Raw genomic sequence first — 18,500 nt, forward strand, 5'->3', positions numbered from 1 at the left:
GATGCGCTTTAATAAGCAAACTACCATGAAACCTATGGCCACAAGGAATGTTTCTGACAACAACCTGAGGGATCGTGGTAGGAAATCCTTCCCCAGTCAAGCCTGCAGATGAGAACTCAATCCTGGGTGACAGCATGACTGCTGTTTTGTGAGACCCTGAGGAGACCCAGGTAAGCTTTGTCCATACTCCTGGCCCACAAAACTTTAAAATAATAAATATATTTTAAGCCTCTATGTTTGTAGTAATGTGTCAAACAACAGAAAGCTAACACAAGTGCAAAGCCTCAATTAAGTAAGTAATGCCTTTTAAGAACTCAAAGAAGTAGATGTTAAGAGGTCACTCCAGATTTTTTTTTAATCTTCTTTTAAAACAATAATTTCAGTTAAAGTAAGTAAGTAAAGAAAGAGAGAGCAAAAAGTTCTGACACTGAAGAACAGCATTCTTTATTTCAAAAATGTATCAAATTTTTATTTTATTGCCAATAGTTCTGTAAGGAAATGGATATAAAGCACCAATAATTTTGTGACTTCAAGGATAGTATAGTTGTTATATATTATTTACTGTGCTTAGATTGTATACATCCATAAATATTTATACTTTATGATTAGGATGCACAAACTGTGTCCAAATCTGATTTTCAGTTCAAACTAGGATTTTTAATACTGTTTGTATCATGCAACTATGATATAAGTTACTGAAAAGTAGAAAGTGATAAATAAAAGTTCATTTCTAAAAATATGGTTCCAATCTGTTTTATATGGTGGTGTTCCTTCAGTCACATGACAGAGTAATTCCCAATAGGCTTGATTAACATTTGGCTTATCAATCAATGCCATACTAGAAAAATGCATTTTCACAGCAGATTGTCAATTAAGAAATTCACCAGTATTACATATTTGACAACTTTGGGGTTAAAAAAAAACTCTTCACTTTTCTTTTCCCAGTAAATTACATCAAAGTGAGTCACTGTGGTCATTGTGCACCAGAAAGTTAGAGAAATGAAATCTTCTAAAGCCCCACTGAGGTCAGATTCAGTCTGAAAACTGCTGTGAGAAATTTACTCACATTTCCACTTAACAACAGTTTTCTTACAACTTGTGAACACATGAAACATGACATACCCTTCCTTCCTGTACTTTGGTTAAAAAGTGCTTAATTTTTTTTCCAGAGCATATCTAACTCTTGTCTGAGTCTTCTGATCACAGACTACAGTGAAACATGCTGTGTGCTTCTTCCCTGTACCATTTTGGGTTTGATGTTTACTGTAAGAAAGTATAACACTATATTTAACACTTAAAACCACAGAAAAGCAAATGACATAATGTCTGCTTTTCCAGATGAACTGTGGTCATCCTTGAAACATTGTTCACATTGTAGAACACTTTAAAGTCATCCTTCCTCAAATAAATGTGATATTTCTTTCCCCTGGACTTGGTGAAATAGGATTAACAGAAAATGCTGCATTCATGTGAGCAGATCTTTAACGTGATAATTCTAGTCTATGATGAGAAATAAGCAGTATCAGTCAAATCACAATTGATTGCAAGCCCTTGTTGAAGATAAATGTGTTGCTAACCATGCGTTATTAATATGCTTATATCTGAAAACTTGCTTATCGAAGCGAGAAGGAAGAGTCACCTTAAATGTATGTTTGTTTTCCTATTTACCAAATAGGAATTTTTTTTTCCTATTTACAATATCCTTATTCATGCAATATCTACAATTGCCCATTTTAAATATCACTAGGGTTGGCGCAGGAGGCAGCCCTGTGGTGATAACTACACAGAACCAGCAAAAGGGTAAACAGTATCTAGAGAGACGATGTGGGTAGGCTAGAGCTGGGAAGAACTGGCTTCCAAAATCAGCCCTGCCACTGACCTCAGGAACCTCTCTGAAACCTGCTTCCTTATCTGTATGCTTAAAATCTCTCTACTGGATTATTTTCAGGATCACAGGGAAAGCATCTTTAACCTATTATGCATTCAGTAAATGGTGGACAAGACTGCTGTTGCGCCTGTGAAAGCTCTGCTTTTCACACGAATGATTCTCAAGCAGAACGCACTGGATACTTCTGAATTCAAATAATTTATAGAAAACAGGTCCCAATGAGCAATCTTTTTCTGTTATTTCATCATTTATTTCTTACCCTACAAGCTTCCTCTCACCTCTTTTTTCTTTCTCAAAATGACTCACTCTTTACTCAGTTTATTTAAGTGTATCGGTTGCACTCAAAGTCAACTATCTCACACACACACACACACACACACAGAGTTTAAAATCAGTAAGGACTATTTATTGCATTGTCCAGATTATATACCCTAGAATATAGGTAATGAGCAGCTGTATCACCAGAACAGAGAAATTGTGGACTTTAACAGGTATTGAATAAAAATGTGGTTGAAAGGCTAGAAGTAATGTGATACTAATATAACCAATAGACAAAAGAGTGCTGAGGCAATAACTATTTGGAATATATAATATAAAGTGAGAAGTAATGTGGAAAAAAAATCTATAGGAGGAAAATCCTTTTCCTGACTAATTTTTCAAATTTTAGACATTTGTTCAAAAAAAAAAATCACAAGGCTGTAGGATCTTGAGCGTTCTAGACTTGTCGTCAATGTTTAGGCAGAACAAAAGTTGAATCAGGTAAGAATGATATCCTCAACCATTTTGCTTCAGCTACCAATAAAAAAGACCTTATTATACTCTTCCTTAGCACCCATCTTAGATAACATCTTTCCATGGATCTCCTAAAGTTTAAACTTCAAATTAAATCCTATACTTCCTGCTTTATTGTCACTGTGGATGTAAAAAAGGGCTGATGATCGTCTTTGTTTATAATCTTTCATAGATTTGAACAGAAACATTCAAAATTGCCTATTAATAAGCCTCCCCAAAGGCTACTGAGCTTAAGCAAATATAAAGTTTTGTAACCTACCACATAACCTACAGAAGGTATTCCAAATAAATATGTCTGTCACTTTCTTATTCACACTTGACTCCAGAAAGTTCTCAACTTTCCACATGAATAATCTAGAAAATAAATATTACTCTTAACTTCACAGGCAGCATTAAAATGAGCAGGAACTTGTGTTAATTTGTTATATTTTCTAATTTATTACTTAATTTTCCTAGCGCCTGCTTAGAACTTGAGCTGTTCTGGTTAAAAAAAAGATTGATGAAGCAAACATAACGATATAAAAATTTAAATAAACTTCACTATTGCCATGAAATGGGACGTCAGTTTTGCAATCCATCTGCACTTTCCCACTAAGCTGGGTGGAGTTGGTCTAAAGGAATCTGAAGATAGTTACAAAATAAGCTAATATGAAAGGTCACTACAACCGGTTAAAAGCGACTCTCTTCCTCTTCCACAGCACGGTGAAGGCCAGGGATGAATTTCAAGAGCTGTTTCCGGACACTTCCCCTTCTGCTTTTCCTGGGCAGGGTCCCAAACACGCTTGAGAAGTTGCCTTCCCACAAGGGAGACATGGACCCGCTGCTAGCAGAACTAATGCTCTGATTCCTCCTCGAAGAAGACCTCTTCAGAAAATCATCCCCATCCTTGGGGACAAAACACTCATCATCTGTGCTTGTCTGTCGGCTGAAGGCTTCTCTGCTCAAGTCTTCAGACACACACGTCTGGTACCCGTCCTCACTGTCTATCGTCATGGTGCTCAGCCAGCTCTTACAGCTGCTCTCACTGGATAATCGATTCCGGTCCAGGAGGCCTGCACCAGGCAGGGGTCCAAACAAAGTTGACTCATCTATGTCCATATTTTCCAAACTTGGGCCATTAGCTGCATCTCCTAGAAAGCAGAAAACAAAGTCTACCGTGAAATGTATCTGAGCATCACTCCCTACAAGTAAATACACCAAAATTTCTCTTTGAAGGGCACAAGAAAGAGTAAGGGAAAATAATACTTTTAACTAAGCTTTCACTTGCATGAATAAGTGGCTATTTATGTGACCATTCGATAAATTTTATAGTGTGATTTTTCAAACTATTTGTTCACAGTCTAGTTTCCATGTAAAAGGGTTCCATGGTCACAAAAATGGTAATGCGAGGATTAAATAAATTTAAAAAAGAGTCTTCATATGAGAACAGTTCAACTCATCTAACAGTATGCCAGTGTGACTTATGAATTTCCAAAAGAATCAATTCTTATATTGAAGTGACCCTGCCACCTTTTATTAAAATTCTCATAGAAATGGGTTCCAAAGAATATACTTGGGGAAATGCCCTATTACGGACTTTCTCTATTTTAGTTCCTCTGATTTTTACTTACTGTCTTTTTTAATAATTGTAAAATTATTATAACATCATTTGAAATGTATGGGAAATACAGTTATAAAACCTGCATCTATAGGCTGATTATTAGAGAATTCAAAGATGTGTAAGACAGAAAGGATATCTTCCAGCCTTGATATTCCCAGTTTATTCTTAGAATACTTTAATACTTAAATACTTTGAAATGGTAGTGTACCCAGAAAACATCCCTGTCCTAAAATAAGCAATAATTCATTTCAAGAAATTGAAGCTTAGCTGAATTTCTTCATCAAGCTTCTGTAATCTACATCTGGGCTCTTCAAACTTAAATTTTAATCTCACACCAACAGCCTTGTTCATATCCCACTTGCTTCTGTACTATCTGAGTTGGTTGGCATGCTGCTAAAAGAAAGGAGATTATCTGTAATACTAGCCTGAGAAAAACATCATTAGAAGGTGACTTTGCTTCAGGAAAACAGTAATAGAACATCACACACTCAGAAATGGTTTCATTTGGTGCTGATTATCTCTACTGCTGCTCTCTGCTGTCCTGGTTGACAATATAAAAAGAGACTGGTTTTTTTTGTTTGTTTGTTTGTTTAAAAAAGAGATGGTTTACTTTTCCATTTGATCTGCAAGGTTGAGTAGGGCCAGCCGTATGGTGACTAGTCATAATGCCTTCATTTTTGTTAACAAAACCTACTTTATTTCATCTCACAATGAGCTGATGAATTTCTTTTGATTGGCAAACAATTTACTTGTAGAATCTCATGACCTGGATATTCATTCTAGGTCTAAAAAAAGTAAACTAAAGAATTCCTTCAATCTCTCAAAAAATATGTACAACGATGGCCTTATGAGGAGTCAATCTCCCTGATCCTGAACTAAGGAGCTTGTATATACAAGGCCATTCCCACAGAGCCACAGGACTGCCTACACTTATCAGACCAAACCCCATCTCCACTCCAGGATGCTCCAGAAGTGGAGGCAAAGATATCCCAAACACCCTCAAGTCTACAGAAATCCAGGAAGTGGCCAGAAATTTGTGTCTCTGTCTGGTTAGCAAACTTCAGACCCCCCCAAAAAATCTGCTATACCTTTTTAAGAATTTAATTTAGAAACACGAAAAAGATAAGTAATTCATATATGTTTCATTTTTTGAAAAAACAGAACTTTAACACAAACCTCTAAGCCATAAATTAGTGCCTAATTAACAATTAAATCTGTCTTTTTTTTGCAAACAGATTATCACTGTTAACAAATAGATATTCTAAGGTTATACATAGATACTTTAGCTCGGTGTTATCTGAAGAAGGTACAACTTACATTTCACACCCACATAGTTAGTGGTTTCAGTGAATTATTTGTACCTACAAGTTCATTCCTCAGGTTATACCAGTCACATAGAAAATGCCAAGTCAACAAATTTTAAACTCAACCCTTCTTTTAAGAATGCACACAACAGCAAGAGCCATGCATTTACTGTTATAATGACCCTTTATATATCTGTCTTGGATTTGAGGGCCATGAAGAAGGATTTCTCTACATTGCTGTAACTTACACCATTTGAACAAATAATAGAAGCTCCACCCAAGAAGCATCCTACCATTCCCAGCTTCAAGAGTTCCTGAGAATTAGGCAGCCCCGGTGCCACAGATGTTCTCAGGAATTTAACTCATCTGCTCAAGTAGTAGGAAAATCAGGCAATCATTCATATTGCTCTTCTAAAATCCCCAGGTGCTTCTTGGAAGCATGTGCATGCAGGACGTGTGTCCACATTTCCATGCGCATGTGTTATATGTATGGATCCAGGGGTGTGACTTGACTTATCCCTCCTCCAAATACATTGGTCACTCCAAAATCCATGCCAAAGAAAGACAGACTACTGTTCTTGATGCATGCTAGACAATTTTTTTCCCTGTAATGATGATAATCTTAAAACAATTTAGAGGCAGAAATACTGAAAGAATGAAATGCAAGTGTGGTTTCTGAACAGGAAATCACATTTACCATGAAGCAGGCGCTGTTCCTGTAACTGCAGAGATCTGAACTCCACCCATTTTTTCTTCAAGGTTTGCTGAGAAAGAAGAAAAAAAAGTGCTAATTATTAGGAAACCCTAGTGAAGCTAGCAATTTACTTCCAGGTGTTGAGATTTGTCATTATTTTTTTTTTCATTTCTTTCTAGCACTAATAATTCCTCCATTTGAAAGATTTCATTTCTGTATAAAAGGGGCATATTGGGAACATTAATCTCTCAAGAAATAATCTAGTAGCACCAACAAGTTGAAACAATGACATCTTTTCAATGGAAACAATGGTACTTACTTTTTTTTTTAATTTAATAGTATTAGAGAAACAGATTGTTTGGGTTTGTGCCCATTTACTAGCTGCTTTGGCAAGGCTTACACCCTAGGCTTCTCCCATCAGTAAAATGAGGACAACAACAGAACTAAACCCAGGGATTGTCATGAGGATTAAATACGTTAGTAGATGAAAAATGGTTGGAACAGTGGGTACAGAATAGTAAACATTCAAAAAATACCATGATCATTTTAAATGGATACAGAAGATGCAGTACATGTATACAATGAAATATTACTCAGCCATAAAAAAGAATGAAATAATGCCATTTGCAGCAACATGGATGAACCTAGAGATAATCATACTAAGTCAGACAAGAAAGACAAATGCCATATGATGTCACTTACATGTGGAATCCAAAATATGATACAAATAAACTTATTTACAGAATAGAAACAGACTCACAGACATAGAAAACAAACTTATGGTTATCAAAGGAGGAACAGGGGGAGGGATAAATTGGGAGTGTGGGATTAAGAGATACACACCACTGGGCTTCCTATGTAGTGCAGTGGTTAAGAATCCACCTGAAAATGCAGGGGACACGGGTTCCATCCCTGCTCCAGGAAGATCCCATATGCTGCGGAGCAACTAAGCCCATGTGCCACACCATTGAGGCTGTGCTTTAGAGCCCATGAGCCACAAGTATTGAGCCCATGTGCTACAACTACTGAAGCCCACACACCTAGAGCCCATGCTCCGCAACAAGAGAAGCCACGGCAATGAGGAGCTTGTGCACCACAAGGAAGAGTAGCCCCCACTCACCACAACTAAAGAAAGCCCGCACACAGTAAAAAAAAAAAAAAAAAAAGACCCAACAGAGCCAATTAAATAAATAAATAAATAAATAAATAAATTGTTTTAAAAAAATTTACAAAAAAAAATACAGATACACATCACTATACATAAAATAAACAATAAAGATTCATTGTATAGAGATAGCTTCCTCCACAAGAGGGCAGACAGCAGAATCAAGCAGTATCAGCAGTATTATGTCTTGTGGAACTGAAAACCACAGCCACAGAAAGATAGAGAAAATGAAAAAGCAGAGGACTTTGTACCAGATGAAGGGACAGAATAAAACCCCAGAAAAACAACTAAATGAAGAGGACATAGGCACCCTTCCAGAAAAAGAATTCAGAATAATGATGGTGAAGATGATCCAGGACTTTGAAAAAAGGCTGGATGCAAAGATCAAAAAGTTTACCAAAGACCTAGAAGAAGTAAAGAGCAAACAAACAGAGATATGCAACACAATAATGGAAATGAAAAATACACTAGAAGGAACCAATAGCAGATTAACTGAGGCAGAAGGGCAAAGAAGTGACCTGGAAGACAGAATGGATCATCACTGATGCAGAAAAGAATAAAGAAAAAAGAATGAAAAGAACTGAAGACAGCCTAAGAGACCTCTGGGACAATGTTAAACGCACCAACATTTGCATTATAGGGGTCCCAGAAGGAGATAAGAGAGAGAAAGACCTGAGAAAATATTGGAAGAGATTATAGTTGAAAACTTCCCTAACATGGGAAAGGAAATAGCTACCCAAGTCCAGGAAACAAAGAGAGTGCCAGGCAGGATAAACCCAAGGAGAAACACGCCAAGACATATAGTAGTCAAACTGACAAAAATTAAAGATAGAGAAAAGTTATTAAAAGCAACAAGGGAAAAATGACAAATAACATACAAGGGAACTCCCCTAAGGTTAACAGCTGATTTCTCAGCAGAAACTCTACAAGCCAGAAGGGAGTGGCATGATATATTTCAAGTGATGAAAGGGAAGAATCTACAACCAAGAATACTCTACCCAGCAAGGATCTCATTGAGATTCGATGGAGAAATCAAAAGCTTTCCAGACAAGCAACAGCTAAGAGAATTCAGCACCACCAAACCAGCCCTACAACAAATGCTAAAGGAACTTCTCTAAGTGGGAAACATAAGAGAAGAGAAGGACCTACAAAAACAAAAACAAAACAATTAAGAAAATGGTAATAGGAACATACATATCAATAGTTACCTTGAATGTAAATGGACTAAATGCACCAACCAAAAGACACAAACTGGCTGAATGGATACAAAAACAAGACCCATATATATGCTCTCTCCAAGAGACCCACTTCAGACCTAGGGACACACACAGACTGAAAGTGAGGGGATGGAAAAAGATATTTCATGCAAATGAAAATTAAAAGAAAGCTGGAGTAGCAATACTAATATCTGATAAAATAGACTTTAAAATAAAAACTGTTACAAGAGACAAGAAAAGACATTACATAAAGATCAAGGGATCCATCCAAGAAGAGGAGATAACAATTATAAATATATATGTACCCAATATAGAAGCACCTCAATACATAAGGCAAATGCCAACAACTATGAAAGAGGAAATGCAAGGCAGAAATAGAGACACAGAGGTAGAGAACAAACACATGGACACCAAGTGGGGAAAGCGGGGAGGATTGGGGGGGAATGAATTGGGAGATTGGGATACCAAATTGTACACTCTAAATATATGCTGTTTATTGTCTGTTAACTGTATCTCAATAAAAGTTCTTAAAAAAAAATTCATTGTATAATAGCATAGGGAACTACATTCAGTATCTCGTAATAACACATAATGGAAAAAAACTGAAAGAAATATATATGTATAACTGAATCACTTTGCTGTATACTGAAACCAACACAATATTTTAAATCAACTATACTTCAATTTAAAAAAAAAACTCACTCTATAAGCCTGGGGCACTAAAACAGTCTTTTCTGCTGAATATCTATTTATTTTCTATACCCAAAAGGAGAAGCTGATCAGTTCTAAAAGGCTTCCTTGGAGGGCTAAACTTAGAACATTTAAGCACCCTGACTTCTTAACTGCTTCCTGCCTTAGCTGCCCCACAGATGAGAGCAGTGGCCCAAGGAAGGATGAAGTGGCTGCTGTAATGGTCGCAACTACATGTGAGGACTGGTCTAGCCCACAGACTGGGCCTGGAATCGAAAGCCAACCAAGCAGAAGGCATTCGACAAGGCACCAAGTCTCCTTCTCCCTCCCCCTCTTTGTTCTTTACTTCACCCCTTCCTTTGCCATTTCAGGTCCCCCCCACCCCCTCTCCCGGCAGGCCCAGCAGGCAAGCACAGCTCAGCTCTGCCTGCGGACACTTATCCCGAAGGAAAGGCAGCTTAGTTGGAAACAACTGATCCTTTGTATAAACCTGGAAGGGGCAGATGAAAGCTAAAACGAAAGAGGGGGGAAAAATGTACATTTGGAAGGGGAAGACTGAAGGAAGAGAAAATATTACAAGAATGTCATTAAGTGTTTAAGGGGGGAAATGGCGGGTTCCCCAGTTCATGGATTGAACAGTCACTAGGCAGGATTTTCCAAGCCTTGATAACAGTAATATTTAACAGCAATCATTATGGTTGTAAATATAATATGCAATCAATAAGTTAAAGCCATAAAACACCTTGCTTAGTTAATTTCTTGTTCTTTCTGTACTATAATAGAGTCTACCTGACTATAAGACTGCTGGGCTACCTGAATTACAGCTCTTGTAAACCTGTGGTCATGTGAAGGTCAGAGTTAGGAAATCAGAAAGTACAGAACTAGCAGGGATCTGGCATATATACCAAGCCCTTTTTTCTTTCTGAAAGAGGTTTATCTCTTGCAAGAGAATAGAGTCTAGTTGGGGAGCATAAGGATAAACTGATGTTCAAAACTAATTATAGGGAGAAGAGGAAGTTGTATTTCTGCACTTACTATCCAGAAATACAAAGTCAGAGCTTGCCAGATAGTTTCTGTGAAAGTAAAGGTTTTTAAATGTCGAATCTGTTGATGTGTCCCAGTCATCTAAGTATGTCGTCACTTAAACCAAGAAAATACCAGTGTAAAGAGCAGATGTGTCAAAGTGACTAAGAGTTTTTAGTCTATATTGAAGCTTCCCTATTTTCCTCAGAGTCTGTTTCGGCCTATTATTAACAACACAGTGGTGTATTTGGACAAATCTAACCTCTCACTGTTAGAAGAAAATTAAAGCACATGTGAGATCTAACCTTACTGGGTCACATCACCTCACTGTGCCTAGCTCAGTGCCTGGTATATAGCAGCTGTTCAGTAAATATTGGCTAAATGAATATATGAAAGGATGGCTTCCTGAAGCAACACTCAGCTATCACAGATTGGATATTTTTGTTGAAAATATCTCCAGCATTTTCATTCTACAGGAGACATATAGCTAAACATTTCCATGGCACTTTACTACGTTTACAGTGCTTTCATGGATAATATGCCGTTTCATTTTTCTAACTATCCAAAAAAGTGCCAGGTTAGAAAATAAAGGTTCAGTGTAGCAAAATATTTCTCAAGGGCTACAAAGTCAGTAAATATCAGAGCTAGATTAAAAAGCAGCTCCCTCAGCCCACTAGACGTTCTGTTTTCAAGTTAAACATTTAAATCATAGGTCATGAGAAAGGGAATCCCTGAAAACACCGCTCAGAAGGGACCATTGTTTCTAAAGAAGAGGTTGTGGCCCCATGATGAGTCTTTGAGGGACACAATGCACACGTAGGGCACACAAACTAAATGTCACTGTGTGAAGGGGAAACCAACCTGATTCTGGTTAATAGGTCGGACCCAGACATTTCTGGCTCAAGAGATGAGCTGGAAATCTCATAATCTCAAGATTAGAAAAGGAACAGAAATGAAAGAAGATGAGCAGGTATGAATCCAAAGTTCTGCTGGACCTGGAGAAAAAGAAAGAGGTCACTAGGAAATTGGACCCTGTGGCGGTAGTTTAAATGCACTTGTGAGGCAGAGACAAAGACAGTTTCCTGATTGAGAGAAGAACCTTGGCTGAAGCTCCACCACTGTGAAAAGGAGGCTGAGCAAAGCTGCTGAGGGCGACTAAAGCTCATGTGGAGAACATGTACCCAGAGAGGCAGGAGCACACAAACGCAGCCTCATGACCTGACCCGAGCAGCTCACCGGCCCTCCAAGCGGCCAGTCCTGGCTCTGGAGCGGAAGCCCTGACGTGCAGAGCAGACTCAACTCTGGCACTGAGTGGAAGGCAGAGGCCCAAGGAAGTGGGCAGTCCAGACTCCCAGCTCCGCAAAGACAGCAAAACTGAGCATCAGTACGTGGCTTCTCTCCAAACAAAGAGAACAAAGTGTTCAAAGACTTTAAAGAAGAATATTTACAGTCCTCTGAGAGAGAAATGTGATGTTCCTAAGAACAAGAAATTTGAAACAAAGAAAAGAACAGATAGACATGAAAAAGAACTATTTGAAAATTAAGAATTAACTTTTAAAACTCAGTAGAAACAACACATTCTATAACCAGAACACAGACAGCATTACTGAAAATACTACTAAGGAATTCAAAACAAAACAGTGAAAGAATTGAAAAAAAGAATATAGATGTAGTAGAGGTACACACATATATATGCATAAATGAATCACTTTGCTGTACACCTGAAACTAACACAGTATTGTAAATCGACTATACTTCGAAAAAAAAACATAACCAAAAAGATAAAGTGATACAAAATTTGAAAGAGTTGTTAGGGAGCATGGAAGTTAAATCAAAAGACCTGAAATATGTCTAATATGAATTTCAGAAGATAATCCAGGGAATGGTGAGGAAGGTATATTCAAAGAGGTCAAGCTGGTAATTATCCAAAACTGAAGAAAGTCACAAGTCTTTACATTGAAAGGACGCTGCAAGTTCCAAGCTATATAAATTTAGAAGTGAATCCAGACTTATCACATTGTGGTGAAACTGTAGATCAGGATAGACAAAAGAACACCTTAAAAGCAACCAGTAAGAGATGAAAAATAGCCCCAAATTGAAATACTGGGTTTTGAGAAGACCCCAAAATGGGAAATCCTTTAGAGAGAATTACCAAGAAAAAAAAAAGAAGAAGAAGAAGAAGAAGGCATAAAAAGTAGTACAAGTGAAAATGGGGACACAAGCACAGCTATGATAGAAAAGAAAAAGATGAGAACAGAATGTTTATTATCAACTTCAAGCAATACATTTGAAAAGTTTAAAACTTTATTAACAAAACAACACTCAACAAAGCTGGCTGAAACATAATATGTAACTAATAAAGAAACTGAAACAGAGTTTAGATGTATTCACATCAAAAAGAACCCCAAACCCAGATGATTCAAATAGTGTTACAAGAATTCTACCAGAGGACAAAAAGAGGAAGAGTCCTCAGCTCATGCTAAGAGTTTGGTAAATTTGATACCAAAACTAAAAAAAGATAGTCTGAGAAAAGAAAATTACAGGCCATTCTACCTGTAAGATGAAGCTACCCTCAACAATCCTAAAGAAAATATTAGCGAATCAAACCTACAAGTATATAAAAAAAGATTATAAATTATGATCAGGTTGGATTCATTATATATTTATTACATTAGAAAATCTTTAAACGTTATTCAACAAATTGACAGATTTTTAAAAATAAATAAATGAGAAGACCATGTAAACACTTACAGAAAAAAAGTATTTGATACAATTCAACACATAAGCACTGTAAAAACTACCAGCAAACTTGGTATAGAAGAAGCCTCCTTAACCTGAAAAGTATACCCCTAGAGACCGGAACGAGTCAAAAGAATTCCCTTTAAGGTCAAGAGCAAAGCAAGGATGCCTACTATGTTAGTTTCTAGTCATCATTGTATTGTAGGTCTTCACCAGTGCAGCAAAATAAGAAAAAGAGCTGAATATCATTCTTAACACATAGTTATTATCTTCATGGGAAATAAAATAATCTGTCATTTATTAGAAATTATATAATTTAGCAAGGTGTTTGAATATAATAGCATAGAAAAATTTATTTCACACATCTATACATTAATCTCAATCAAAACATTATTTTTAATAAAGACACTATAAGAAGAACAAAAATCATTTTACAAAGGAATAAATCTAATAAAAGATGCATAGGATCTATCTGCATAAAATTATAGGAAGTTATTGAAAGACAAAGAAAATAACTTAAAATTATTTAGTGAGATTGTCAGTAAGAAAACTCAATACCATATCAATGTCTCCTCAAATTGATCTATCTATAGAAAACCATAATATCTATAAAAACTCCAACATATATTTATAGAACCTGACAATCTGATTCTAAAACGTATACAAAGGGCCAAGAATAACTTGGAAAGCTTGCCCAATCCGACATCAATATTTATTACAAAGGTACAGCAGCTGAGTTTGAGATAAACAAATTGATCAATGGATCAGAATTGGAAGCCTGCAAGATCCATTCATATCTGGAACTAGTTTAAAAATAGAGGTTTCACCACAGGTCCATTGGGGAAAAAGAAGGACTGTATAAATAGGTGGTACTGACAGAACTGAGTATTCAAATAGAAAAATATAAAGTAAAATTGGAATCCTATCTCATACTACATACAAAAATTAATTCTGAATGAATTAAAGACTTGGATATTAAAAAATCTTTAAAACTTTTACAAGAAAATATAGAAAATGCAGACTACCTTACAAAGGATAAACAATTAGGAGCTACCTCATAAACAAAATATTCAATACATTCAAAGTGCTAAGGAGACAAAACATCAGTTTAGAATAATTCAATTAACCTAGAATACTCTTTTAATGGTAGCAGTGAAATAAATATTTTTCAATAAAGACCCACCTACCACCACCTACCTAAAAGAAATACTACAGAGAGAAGGAAAGTAAACCCGGAGGTAAAGAACAGAATACAAGAAACCAGGGCATGCCCATCAGTTCACAGGTTGATATACTTGTTCATTACCAGCTGTTAAAAAAAAAAAAAGTGTCTTTTTCATTTTAAAAATTGATAGAATTTTCTAAAGTAAGCAATAATAAGGAAGATGGAGTCTTAAATGGACATTTAAATATGTTAAGGTCCTCATGATGTTCTGGGAGAGGATGGAGATGTTGAAAATTTTCTAGGTTAGAAAAAATAATACAGTGTGTAGATTAAAACTTTAAGAGAAAATGTTCAAAGAACAGAAAATGCTTAGAAGCATGCAAATATGTGTTGTGCAAGAGAGTGCTTTATTCCATGAAACATAAACCTATTTTTCACTTATGTTTTAAATAACATCACTAGTTTATATTATACATTTCTTTCTTTTTTTTTCTTTACAAAAGGCTGAAAAAGCCAGTTTTACTTTTTTTTTTTTTTAACTTACATTGATTTTATTTTATTTTATTTTTTTTTTTATTTTATTTTTTTGGGGGTACACCAGGTTCAATCAACTGTTTTTATACACATATCCCCATAGTCCCTCCCTTCCTTGACGCCCCCCCCCTCGAGTCCCCCCCACCCTCCCTGCCCCAGTCCTCTAAGGCATCTTCCATCCTCGAGTTGGACTCCCTTTGTTATACAACAACTTCCCACTGACTATCTATTTTACAGTTGGTAGTATATATATGTCTGTGCTACTCTCTCGCTTCGTCTCAGTTTCCCCTTCTTTTTTGAAAAAGATGTTCACTCTCTCTTTTGCAGAAACAAATTAACTTTTGACAATTTCAAAAACCTAAATATAATATGAAGAACTATTTACTCCTTACAAAAATTTAATGATAACAAGTTAGAGGCACTCCTTTTAATGTGAAGAATAAGACTCAGTGTTTACAATATCCTGATGGTCCTAGCCAATATTGTAAGAGAACAAAAAATAAACTAGTTGAATAATTGGGAGCAAAGGGGCAAAATTTTCATTATTTGCAGATGATATTATGTTTACATAAAAAATCCAAGGGAATCTACAAACATATTACTTGAATAAAGGGAATTAAAACTCTTGGATTTAAAACTTTACACAAAAATCAATAGCAATAAGCAGTTGAAAATTTAAAAGACCACATTTATTATAGCCAAAAAAATTAGAAGGTATATAGGAATAAATATAATCAAATGTATGTAAAAATGTATGAAGAAATTACAAAATATTTTTGAAGTATATAAAAGACCTGAATGGAAAGACAGAGATCCTGTGTTTGAAGTAAGGAAAGCGAAGATCATGAAAATGTCAATTGATCTCATTTATTCTATAAATACAATTCAATTCCTACCACAATCTAAACAGAGGATTTTTTTTTCAAGGAATTTTATGAATTGATTCAAAAGATCACAGGGATAAGCAAAATGATAAGAATATAAAACAAATGTTGACAAAGAAGAAAACAGGGCATGTTGAATTAAATGTGAGGGAAGGGAGGAGTACAAGATAAAATAGAATATAGTAACTCTACCCTCTTGAGTTCAATAACTAAGGAGTGCATCCTCAGATGCACATGAGTAAGGTCCTAGACTTCATGGCCTGCCAGAACTTCACCACTCTAGGAAACTGAGATTTTTAAGACCCTCGAAGAATCTAGATAATGTTCACTGAACATCCTGTGTTATGCACTATCTCCTGGAAAATTTAATTTCCCCTTCAAAGTTGATAGTATATTTTCCAGTGAAAGTAGATTCAAGGACAGCCACAGGAGCAGAAGGAAATGATTTCTGTAGTAAGAATGAGGCATAACGGAAGGATGCAGAGGAGGACAACAGAAAAACGAAAATCCCAGGCCCTCCTGCACACACATACAGCACCTGGGAAAAATGTCAAAAAGACAGCTCCTCCTTCTTTGTTTTTTTCCAAACAAAATGTAAATCAAAAGAGATCACAGGTGCATTAATGAAAAGTTCTTCAGGTTATGTGCCTTCCTGCTGCCTTTCCAAGCCTCATAGACACGCAGAAGGAGGAAGGAAGAAAGTGATTTGCCCTGGTTTGTGGAATTTAATATTCCTGTGAAGGTAATTGTATGGCTCTTGATAATTCAGCAGTTTAGACTCATCACGACATTTCACCTTCAAGGGCTATCTCAATTCTTCAGATAGATCTTTATTCTATCACTTACACATTCAAGGATGAAAAATGTGCCTCACTGTATTAAATTACCTTTAAAACTTGCAGCTTTGCCTCAAGCTCTGTTCTTTTGAGAATCATTGTTCCGTTAAGAGTCTCTATCCTGTTTTAAGAAAAAAAGAAGGGAGGAGGGGAATAGCATGAGTGATTCTTTCAAACAAGTACCATCCTTATGGAGTACTACACTTTGAGCACAGACTATCCTTAGAAAACAACGGAACTGTTACCATTCTCATGGCACTTCAAGTATCTGGACCTAAGCCAAACCTTCTGACAACATTCAAAGAAAGAATATGGAAAATAAATACTCTCTTTGAGAGGGTGACTGAAAGAAAAGACTCTGGTTTATTTGTAAACTGTAGTTCATCTTATAGAAGCCACTATATGACAACAATGGTTGTTCTCTACTAGAACCTGTTCTTGCGAGGTGTGGCTGAACCACATCTTTCATTTGGTGAATATTTATTGGGCATCTTCTACGTGCCAGACTCTAGGCATCGTGTTAAGCATGAGGGATACAGCGATTTAAATAGGCACTAGGGACTTTCAAACAATGGAATCGAGAAGCTATTTCTTGGAACAAGGGAAAATCCTTTCCTCCCTAAGATTCAAGGAAATTTTACCTCTGTAGATTGCCTTAATTTTGGAACTAGAACAAATAGAACCAGAACTACTATAAGATAATAACTTTCATATGACTCTCTCATCTCAAAACCTTTTAAGTGTACAAACTTTAATCCTAGAATTATCAACTTAATGGTGTTCTTTCTCCCTATACCAAATGCCTTTCTAAAAATTAAAGACATGTACTATCCTGAGTAATTTGATTTGCTTTGTGGGCTAAAGTTAAAAGCCATCAATCTGAATAAGATAAATATAACATGTGAATTATACAACTAAGCATTTTTAAAGTATTGGTTCAAATTCATTCTGATAAATAAGCTGGAACTCTATTTATAAAGATGCAAGAAATTGTTCAAGCCATGGTAAAATAATAGTATTAAATGCAGAGACCAGTTTCCCTCTATTTCCAAAAGCATTTTACCCAAGATAATGAGGTGATAGCAAGCCAACACATTGTCTGCTTTCTCGTTAGGGGGTCTTGACTCTGGGCAATAGTGAGGATCCCTATGAATCTCTTTGGCACTTTAATGTTGATCTGACCTGCCCAAGTAATAGACGTCTATGGGCAGAACTGCAGGCACAGATTGGCCACTGTCTTCAATATTTGCACAAATGGTCTCTCATTTTCCTGATCTCTGGATTTCCAATTGTCTCCAGCCAATACTCTTTAACCATCCACCCGAGGGCTGCCCACTTCACCCATTTGGAGCATAGGTTTCTGATCCTACCACCAGACTGATTCTTGGACTGATTCTACCATCAGTCCAAGCGTGTTCTCTTGGACCCTATATGATTCCTACCTTATAGATTCAAGTTTCTCTGGAGCTAGAGTGGCCCCCATCCTTTACCCTGAACTCATAGGATCCACAGTCCTCTACCACTACCAGTCATTTTCAAAACTACTCTCACACAAACCCCAAAAAATATCCTTTGAAGTTTTAGACTGGAATCACTAAAGGGTGTCCAGCAGATTCTTTATTGGTAGCTTGCATGGAGCAGCTGTGGTGCAGCTGGAGAACAGATCCTGGCATCCAGAGCAGATGGTCATATCCCAGTCCTGGCACTTACTAGATGGTTGGTCTTAACTAAACCTCATTTCAGCCTGAGTCACTTCGTTTATAAACAGGAATAAAACTAACTTCACAAGGCAAAGAATAAATGAGATAATCATAACAAATTCTAAACTGCTAAGCCTGACTGGTAAGACCCATACCCTGCTCCCTGGAGAATTCTCCGTCTTCATTTCTTACTATACTCTTCTTAATTCACCAACCACCAGTTATACTGGCTTTCTCTCTATCCCTTGAATGTGCCAAGCTCACTTTGA

General features: G+C 36.5%; 1 protein-coding gene across 5 annotated transcripts in view; it reads right to left on the reverse strand.

The window, feature by feature from the left end:
- Window positions 1–2,349: 2,349 nt before the first annotated feature.
- Window positions 2,350–18,500, reverse strand: part of CYTIP (cytohesin 1 interacting protein) — a 71,321-nt gene continuing 55,170 nt past the window's right edge. For all 5 annotated transcript variants that reach the window (XM_057743808.1, XM_057743806.1, XM_057743809.1 and 2 more), the window contains 3 exons: window positions 16,583–16,652; window positions 6,282–6,348; window positions 2,350–3,810 (listed from right to left, as the gene is read on the reverse strand). In XM_057743808.1, the coding sequence (XP_057599791.1) occupies window positions 3,350–3,810; window positions 6,282–6,348; window positions 16,583–16,652 (598 nt within the window). In that variant the 3' untranslated portion in view covers window positions 2,350–3,349. The remainder of the gene's footprint in view (window positions 3,811–6,281; window positions 6,349–16,582; window positions 16,653–18,500) is intronic.

This window comes from Hippopotamus amphibius, chromosome 8, assembly GCF_030028045.1.
Source record: "Hippopotamus amphibius kiboko isolate mHipAmp2 chromosome 8, mHipAmp2.hap2, whole genome shotgun sequence".
Taxonomy (NCBI): Eukaryota; Metazoa; Chordata; class Mammalia; order Artiodactyla; family Hippopotamidae; genus Hippopotamus; species Hippopotamus amphibius.